Consider the following 9,935-nt stretch of genomic DNA (forward strand, 5'->3'; position numbering starts at 1 on the left):
TATAGCCTCCACATTGACTCTGTACCAGTACCCCCTGTATATAGCCTCCACATTGACTCTGTACCAGTACCCCCTGTATATAGCCTCCACATTGACTCTGTACCGGTACCCCCTGTATATAGCCTCCACATTGACTCTGTACCAGTACCCCCTGTATATAGCCTCCACATTGACTCTGTACCAGTACCCCCTGTATATAGCCTCCACATTGACTCTGTACTGGTACCCCCTGTATATAGCCTCCACATTGACTCTGTACCAGTATCCCCTGTATATAGCCTCCACATTGACTCTGTACCGGTACCCCCTGTATATAGCCTCCACATTGACTCTGTACCAGTACCCCCTGTATATAGCCTCCACATTGACTCTGTACCAGTACCCCCTGTATATAGCCTCCACATTGACTCTGTACTGGTACCCCCTGTATATAGCCTCCACATTGACTCTGTACCAGTACCCCCTGTATATAGCCTCCACATTGACTCTGTACCAGTACCCCCTGTATATAGCCTCCACATTGACTCTGTACCAGTACCCCCTGTATATAGCCTCCACATTGACTCTGTACCGGTACCCCCTGTATATAGCCTCCACATTGACTCTATACCGGTACCCCTGTATATAACCTCCACATTGACTCTGTACCGGTACCCCTGTATATAGTCTCCACATTGACTCTGTACCGGTACCCCCTGTATATAGCCTCCACACTGACTCTGTACCAGTACCCCTGTATATAGCCTCCACATTGACTCTGTACCAGTACCCCCTGTATATAGCCTCCACATTGACTCTGTACCGGTACCCCCTGTATATAGCCTCCACATTGACTCTGTACCAGTACCCCCTGTATATAGCCTCCACATTGATTCTGTACCAGTACCCCTGTATATAGCCTCCACATTGACTCTGTACTGGTACCCCTGTATATAGTCTCCACATTGACTCTGTACCAGTACCCCCTGTATATAGCCTCCACATTGACTCTGTACCGGTACCCCCTGTATATAGCCTCCACATTGACTCTGTACCAGTACCCCTGTATATAGCCTCCACATTGACTCTGTACCAGTACCCCCTGTATATAGCCTCCACATTGACTCTGTACTGGTACCCCCTGTATATAGCCTCCACATTGACTCTGTACCAGTACCCCTGTATATAGCCTCCACATTGACTCTGTACCAGTACCCCCTGTATATAGCCTCCACATTGACTCTGTACCGGTACCTCCTGTATATAGCCTCCACATTGACTCTGTACCAGTACCCCTGTATATAGCCTCCACATTGACTCTGTACCAGTACCCCCTGTATATAGCCTCCACATTGACTCTGTATCGGTACCCCTGTATATAGCCTCCACATTGACTCTGTACCAGTACCCCCTGTATATAGTCTCCACATTGACTCTGTACCGGTACCCCTGTATATAGTCTCCACATTGACTCTGTACTGGTACCCCCTGTATATAGCCTCCACATTGACTCTGTACTGGTACCCCCTGTATATAACCTCCACATTGACTCTGTATCAGTACCCCCTGTATATAGTCTCCACATTGACTCTGTATTGGTACCCCCTGTATATAGCCTCCACATTGACTCTGTACTGGTACCCCCTGTATATAGCCTCCACATTGACTCTGTATCGGTACCCCCTGTATATAGCCTCCACATTGACTCTGTACCGGTACCCCCTGTCTATAGTCTCCACATTGACTCTGTACTGGTACCCCCTGTATATAGCCTCCACATTGACTCTGTACTGGTACCCCTGTATATAGCCTCCACACTGACTCTGTACCAGTACCCCTGTATATAGCCTCCACATTGACTCTGTACCGGTACCCCCTGTATATAGCCTCCACATTCCCCAGAACATGACTCTGTACCAGTACCCCTGTATATAGCCTCCACATTGACTCTGTACCAGTACCCCTGTATATAGCCTCCACATTGACTCTGTACTGGTACCCCCTGTATATAGCCTCCACATTGACTCTGTACCAGTACCCCTGTATATAGCCTCCACATTGACTCTGTACCAGTACCCCCTGTATATAGCCTCCACATTGACTCTGTACCGGTACCCCCTGTATATAGCCTCCACATTGACTCTGTACCAGTACCCCTGTATATAGCCTCCACATTGACTCTGTACCAGTACCCCCTGTATATAGCCTCCACATTGACTCTGTATCGGTACCCCCTGTATATAGCCTCCACATTGACTCTGTACCAGTACCCCTGTATATAGTCTCCACATTGACTCTGTACCAGTACCCCCTGTATATAGTCTCCACATTGACTCTGTACCGGTACCCCTGTATATAGTCTCCACATTGACTCTGTACCGTAACACCCTGTATATAGCCTCCACATTGACTCTGTACTGGTACCCCTGTATATAACCTCCACATTGACTCTGTATCAGTACCCCTGTATATAGTCTCCACATTGACTCTGTACTGGTACCCCCTGTATATAGCCTCCACATTGACTCTGTACTGGTACCCCCTGTATATAGCCTCCACATTGACTCTGTATCGGTACCCCCTGTATATAGTCTCCACATTGACACTGTACTGGTACCCCCTGTATATAGCCTCCACATTGACTCTGTACTGGTACCCCTGTATATAGTCTCCACATTGACTCTGTACCAGCACCCCCTGTATATAGCCTCCACATTGACTCTGTATCGGTACCCCCTGTATATAGTCTCCACATTGACTCTGTACCAGCACCCCCTGTATATAGTCTCCACATTGACTCTGTACCAGCACCCCCTGTATATAGTCTCCACATTGACTCTGTACCAGCACCCCCTGTATATAGTCTCCACATTGACTCTGTACTTTAGCCTACACATAGAACTGAATTAGCTGACCATCTTGAGATGGCAGTCAGAAGGGGAGAACTCAACTCCAAAACATATTTCTCGCCATAGCAAAGCTAGTTTAGCTTACCTTGATGTACTCACTACTGCCCTTGCTTGTGAGATTGAATGGTAAAGACACACCCACATGACTACTCACGTTTGCCTTCAGTCATGGCCGCTAGCATTTCTTAAAAACGAGGCCAAAACAGGATATGCAGTCACCCTTTAACCCAGAAGGCCCCTTGAGGTCAAAATACCTATATATTTTTTAGGCCAATGAGAAAGAAGAGAGGTGTGTATATCTGAAGGACAGAAGAGAGAAGTGTCAATGACAGAAGGGAGATGTGTGTTGTGTGTGTGTGTGTGTGTGTGTGTGTGTGTGTGTGTGTGTGTGTGTGTGTGTGTGTGTGTGTGTGTGTGTGTGTGTGTGTGTGTGTGTGTGTAGGACATACAGAAAACAGACACTACAGAAACATTTATTGGGGGGGTGACGCGGCATTTAATGAAGCAGCTCGCTTGGTCCAAACAAAATGTTTTCTTTCAGATCAAGACATCAGTTTTACATGTAGAAGTCTACTGCTACAGAGGTCATCTGACACTGAGACACTTGCTCTGAACGATAGCACCGAGGATTAATGATTTATTACATAGAGGGAATTCCCTGCTGACAACACACACATCTGTTACCTGGAACGTTGAAGGACTGAATAATCCATCCAAAACAAAGTTTACGGTTGGTAGCCTTCAAGCGTTAATGAGGCTGATACAGAGAGGAGTGTGTGTGTGGTTGTGTGTGTATGTGTGTCTGTCATCATCTAAACAAGTGAACCCAGACAAACTGTTTATAGAGAAAATGCTACATGATATACTGGACATTAGAGACCCCCTCCCCTAAACACATACATACGTTAGCAGTCTGTGTCCAGCTGTTCAGTATCTTCATTTTGACCAGGTTGTCTATAGGGAGGATGTTTAATGTTTAACTTTGATGTTTAAAACATATGGAGTGATGTCATATCCTGTTCTGTCTCTGATCTAAAAACAACATAAAATAAGTTTGTTAAAAAAAAACACACAAAAAAAACCCATTATTTTACAGTAACCTTCCTGTTTAATGCTGTGTTCATGTGCTGCTTGGAATTGTAGAACCTGGAACAGTCTGACTGGGAATTATGGAACTGGGAACAGTCTGACTGGGAATTATGGAACTGGGAACAGTCTGACTGGGAATTATGGAACTGGGAAAAGTCTGACTGGGAATTATGGAACTGGGAAAAGTCTGACTGGGAATTATGGATCTGGGAACAGTCTGACTGGGAGATGTTACAACTTAGAAGCTCATAACAAACTGTTTTAGACATCTGAAACTAGTTTCTGTTACGGGAGTTTTTCAGGAGTTTCCCGGTTGGTCCTGATAATTCAGAGAGCACATGAACACAGTGTAACAGAATCTCTTACACAGTCTGACACACAATCGTCTTCTGTCATTATCAGACATAAAAACACAACTAAAACACAGTGATCGTAAATTAGCGACGAAGTACGAATGGACATTCATAATGAGGGAGACTAAACTCTAAAGCATGTGGTCCCAGCCCTGACCCCTGCACTCAGGCCTGGGAGACCCTGCGGGACACGGTCTGGTAGAACACGCCACGCAGCAGAGATGGGTAGTCTGGGACGCGGAACAGGTGGCGCTGGGCGTAGGTGACGTCGTAACTCCTCCCCCTGCTGACCAGCGAGCGCAGGTTGGCCTCGCTCACCTGGTTGCCCACGGTGATAACGTACAGCTCCACTCCCGCCTCTGACACCAGCCGTACGCGCTTCTCCAGCATCGCCTCGGTAACGCCCTGCGACCTCCCGTCAGAGAACAGCACCAGCTTCCTCTTCCTGTTCCCGCCCCCTGATGTCTTGAATTGCTCCATGGCGAAGGCCATCGCCTTGGTAACGTCAGTACCGTCATTCTGGAAGGTGGCGGCATCGATCTTACTGGTCAGCAGGGTGAGGTTAGAGGTCAGCTCCGCCTCCATGCGGCGTTCACGGCTGTACTGGCCCACGGCGACACGCACGGCAGCACGGCCGGACCTCTCGGCAGACAGGAAGCGCTCAGCCAGACGCTTGACGAAGGTCTTGCTGGAGTCAAAGTTCCTCTGTCCCACACTGGCTGAACTGTCCATCATCAACACGATGTCTGTGTCCCCTGAGAAGGAGACTGGAGGACAGAAACAACAAGATAAACAACATGAAGACAATACCCTAAGACAACACGATGTCTGTGTCCTCTGAGAACGAGACTGGAGGACAGAAACAACAAGATAAACAACATGAAGACAATACCCTAAGACAACACGATGTCTGTGTCCTCTGAGAACGAGACTGGAGGACAGAAACAACAAGATAAACAACATGAAGACAATACCCTAAGACAACACGATGTCTGTGTCCCCTGAGAACGAGACTGGAGGACAGAAACAACAAGATAAACAACATGAAGACAATACCCTAAGACAACACGATGTCTGTGTCCTCTGAGAACGAGACTGGAGGACAGAAACAACAAGATAAACAACATGAAGACAATACCCTAAGACAACACGATGTCTGTGTCCTCTGAGAACGAGACTGGAGGACAGAAACAACAAGATAAACAACATGAAGACAATACCCTAAGACAACACAATGTCTGTGTCCTCTGAGAACGAGACTGGAGGACAGAAACAACAGGAGAAACAACATGAAGACAATACCCTAAGACAACACGATGTCTGTGTCCCCTGAGAAGGAGACTGGTGGACAGAAACAACAGGAGAAACAACATGAAGACAATACCCTAAGACAACACGATGTCTGTGTCCCCTGAGAAGGAGACTGGAGGACAGAAACAACAGGAGAAACAACATGAAGACAATACCCTAAGACAACACGATGTCTGTGTCCCCTGAGAAGGAGACTGGAGGACAGAAACAACAGGAGAAACAACATGAAGACAATACCCTAAGACAACACGATGTCTGTGTCCTCAGAACGAGACTGGTGGACAGAAACAACAGGAGAAACAACATGAAGACAATACCCTAAGACAACACGATGTCTGTGTCCTCTGAGAAGGAGACTGGTGGACAGAAACAACAGGAGAAACAACATGAAGACAATACCCTAAGACAACACGATGTCTGTGTCCCCTGAGAACGAGACTGGAGGACAGAAACAACAGGAGAAACAACATGAAGACAATACCCTAAGACAACACGATGTCTGTGTCCTCTGAGAACGAGACTGGTGGACAGAAACAACAGGAGAAACAACATGAAGACAATACCCTAAGACAACACGATGTCTGTGTCCCCTGAGAAGGAGACTGGAGGACAGAAACAACAGGAGAAACAACATGAAGACAATACCCTAAGACAACACGATGTCTGTGTCCCCTGAGAAGGAGACTGGTGGACAGAAACAACAGGAGAAACAACATGAAGACAATACCCTAAGACAACACGATGTCTGTGTCCCCTGAGAACGAGACTGGTGGACAGAAACAACAGGAGAAACAACATGAAGACAATACCCTAAGACAACACGATGTCTGTGTCCCCTGAGAACGAGACTGGAGGACAGAAACAACAGGAGAAACAACATGAAGACAATACCCTAAGACAACACGATGTCTGTGTCCCCTGAGAACGAGACTGGAGGACAGAAACAACAGGAGAAACAACATGAAGACAATACCCTAAGACAACACGATGTCTGTGTCCCCTGAGAACGAGACTGGAGGACAGAAACAACAGGAGAAACAACATGAAGACAATACCCTAAGACAACACGATGTCTGTGTCCCCTGAGAACGAGACTGGTGGACAGAAACAACAGGAGAAACAACATGAAGACAATACCCTAAGACAACACGATGTCTGTGTCCCCTGAGAACGAGACTGGAGGACAGAAACAACAGGAGAAACAACATGAAGACAATACCCTAAGACAACACGATGTCTGTGTCCTCTGAGAACGAGACTGGAGGACAGAAACAACAGGAGAAACAACATGAAGACAATACCCTAAGACAACACGATGTCTGTGTCCCCTGAGAACGAGACTGGTGGACAGAAACAACAGGAGAAACAACATGAAGACAATACCCTAAGACAACACGATGTCTGTGTCCTCTGAGAACGAGACTGGAGGACAGAAACAACAGGAGAAACAACATGAAGACAATACCCTAAGACAACACGATGTCTGTGTCCTCTGAGAACGAGACTGGAGGAGACAGGACAAACAACAACATCCAAGAAGAAGAAGAATATACAGACAGACCCTGATCCTAACCCATGTACATGTTTGAAGACAATGAGAGGGATGAGGACGAGACTGGAGGAGACAGGACGAGACTGGAGGGATGAGGACGAGACTGGAGGGATGAGGACGAGACTGGAGGAGAGACACGACAGGAGAAACAACAACATCCAAGAAGAGAGATGAGGACAGAGATGAACCACATGGTAAGAAGCGGTGGACTTACTGGGACATTTGTAGTTAGGACACTTCTTATCTGTGGAAGGAAATAGAGAAACACAAATGAATTAGAACATTTTCAAGTCAACGATTTACACCGAAGTAATGTTAGAGTCTGTATCAGAACCAAGGGGTTCACTTAAATGTGTGTGTGTGTACGTGTGCGTGTGTCTGTGCATGTGTGTGCGTGTGCGTGTGCGTGTGCGTGTGCGTGTGCGTGTGCGTGTGCGTGTGCGTGTGGTGTGTGCGTCTGTGTGTGTGTGTGTGTGTGTGTGTGTGTGTGTGTGTGTGTGTGTGTGTGTGTGTGTGTGTGCGTGCGTGCACAGCGTGCGTGCGTGCGTGCGTGCGTGTGAGTGCGTGCGTGCGTGCGTGCGTGCGTGCGTGTGTGTGTGTGTGTGCGTGTGTGTGTGTGTGTGTGTGTACCTTCACAGATGCGTGTGGTGAGGTTCTGTAAGAAGCTGTCATCCAGCAGTTCAGCGAAGTTCTCCAGTACGAAGGAGAAGCCTGGTTTAGGGTCGCTCGTACAGACCACAGCACTGAGCTGTTCATGGTTGGGCTGACGGCCAGAGTAGTCCTTCACTCCCAGACCTCCCACCTGACAGAGAGAGGGGGGCAGGGTTAGTGTGTGCCTAATGGATGGTGCGTTGCTGGTCGTATTGAAGCTGCCTCCATCCTTTGAGACAGATGGTGTGAAGCAGACGGGGAGGTTTCCCACAGAGTGGTGTCCCTCACCTTGATGCCCTTCCCACAGAGTGGTGTCCCTCACCTTGATGCCCTTCCTACAGAGTGGTGTCCCTTCCTACAGAGTGGTGTCCCTTCCTACAGAGTGGTGTCCCTTCACACAGAGTGGTGTCCCTCACCTTGATGCCCTTCCCACAGAGTGGTGTCCCTTCCTACAGAGTGGTGTCCCTTCCTACAGAGTGGTGTCCCTTCCCACAGAGTGGTGTCCCTCACCTTGATGCCCTTCCCACAGAGTGGTGTCCCTTCCTACAGAGTGGTGTCCCTCACCTTGATGCCCTTCCTACAGAGTGGTGTCCCTCACCCTGATGCCCTTCCCACAGAGTGGTGTCCCTTCCCACAGAGTGGTGTCCCTCACCTTGATGCCCTTCCTACAGAGTGGTGTCCCTCACCTTGATGCCCTTCCTACAGAGTGGTGTCCCTCACCTTGATACCCTTCCCACAGAGTGGTGTCCCTCACCTTGATGCCCTTCCTACAGAGTGGTGTCCCTCACCTTGATGCCCTTCCCTGGTGGTCCTTCTGTAGCTCAGTTGATGCCCTTAGAGCATGATGCGCTTGTAACGCCAGGGTAGTGGGTCCCTCACCTTGATGCCCTTCCGTAGAATGTATGCACACATGACTGTACAGAGTGGTGTCCCTCACCATGACGTAGAATGTGATGCACACATGACTGTACAAGTGGTGTCCCTCACCTTGATGATAAAGTGGTGTCCCTCACCTTGATGCCCTTCCTACAAGTGGTGTCCCTCATTGATGCCCTTCCTACAGAGTGGTGTTATTATGCCCTTCCTACAGAGTGGTGTCCCTCACCTTGATGCCCTTCCTACAGAGTGGTGTCCCTCACCTTGATGCCCTTCCTACAGAGTGGTGTCCCTCACCTTGATGCCCTTCCTACAGAGTGGTGTCCCTTCACACAGAGTGGTGTCCCTTCCCACAGAGTGGTGTCCCTTCCTACAGAGTATTGTGCCTCACCTTCTTGCCCTTCCTACAGAGTGGTGTCCCTCACCTTGATGCCCTTCCTACAGAGTGGTGTCCCTCACCCTGATGCCCTTCCTACAGAGTGGTGTCCCTCACCTTGAGTGGTGTCCCTTCCTACAGAGTGGTGTCCCTCACCCTGATGCCCTTCACACAGAGTGGTGTCCCTCACCTTGATGCCCTTCCTACAGAGTGGTGTCCCTTCAGTGGTGTCCCCCTGATGCCCTTCCTACAGAGTGGTGTCCCTCACCTTGATGCCCTTCCTACAGAGTGGTGTCCCTGATGCCCTTACAGAGTGGTGTCCCTCACCTTGATGCCCTTCCTACAGAGTGGTGTCCCTCACCTTGATGAGAGTGGTGCCCTTCCCACAGAGTGGTGTCCCTCACCTTGATGCCCTTCCTACAGAGTGGTGTGATGCCCTTCCACAGAGTGGTGTCCCTCACCTACAGAGTGGTGTCCCCCTTCCTACAGAGTGGTGTCCCTCACCTTGATGCCCTTCCTACAGAGTGGTGTCCCTCACCTTCCTTCACACAGAGTGGTGTCCCTCACCTTGATGCCCTTCCCACAGAGTGGTGTCCCTCACCTTGATGCCCTTCCTACAGAGTGGTGTCCCTCACCTTGATGCCCTTCCACAGAGTGGTGTCCCTTCCACAGAGTGGTGTCCCTCACCTTGATACCCTTCCTACAGAGTGGTGTCCCTCACCTTGATGCCCTTCCTACAGAGTGGTGTCACCTTGATGCCCTTCCTACAGAGTGGTGTCCCTCACCTTGATGCCCTTCCTACAGAGTGGTGTCCCTCACCTTGATGCCCTTCCTACAGA

At 49.0% G+C, this 9,935-nt stretch overlaps 1 protein-coding gene and 1 long non-coding RNA gene across 2 annotated transcripts in view; both read right to left on the bottom strand.

Moving 5' to 3' along the window:
* Positions 1 to 3,360: 3,360 nt before the first annotated feature.
* Positions 3,361 to 9,935, bottom strand: part of LOC127907722 (collagen alpha-1(VI) chain-like) — a 79,006-nt gene continuing 72,431 nt past the window's right edge. Inside the window, exons 29-31 of the mRNA XM_052464305.1 lie at positions 7,824 to 7,995; positions 7,408 to 7,437; positions 3,361 to 5,097 (exon numbers count right to left, since the gene is read on the bottom strand). Coding sequence (XP_052320265.1) covers positions 4,496 to 5,097; positions 7,408 to 7,437; positions 7,824 to 7,995 — 804 coding nt within the window. The 3' untranslated portion in view covers positions 3,361 to 4,495. The remainder of the gene's footprint in view (positions 5,098 to 7,407; positions 7,438 to 7,823; positions 7,996 to 9,935) is intronic.
* The window catches only part of LOC127907485 (uncharacterized), a 2,098-nt gene continuing 566 nt past the window's right edge, over positions 8,404 to 9,935 (bottom strand). The window contains exons 4-5 of the long non-coding RNA XR_008064530.1: positions 9,784 to 9,817; positions 8,404 to 8,496 (exon numbers count right to left, since the gene is read on the bottom strand). This is a non-coding gene — a long non-coding RNA (uncharacterized LOC127907485). The remainder of the gene's footprint in view (positions 8,497 to 9,783; positions 9,818 to 9,935) is intronic.

The sequence above is a fragment of the Oncorhynchus keta genome, chromosome 15, assembly GCF_023373465.1.
Source record: "Oncorhynchus keta strain PuntledgeMale-10-30-2019 chromosome 15, Oket_V2, whole genome shotgun sequence".
NCBI lineage: Eukaryota > Metazoa > Chordata > Actinopteri > Salmoniformes > Salmonidae > Oncorhynchus > Oncorhynchus keta.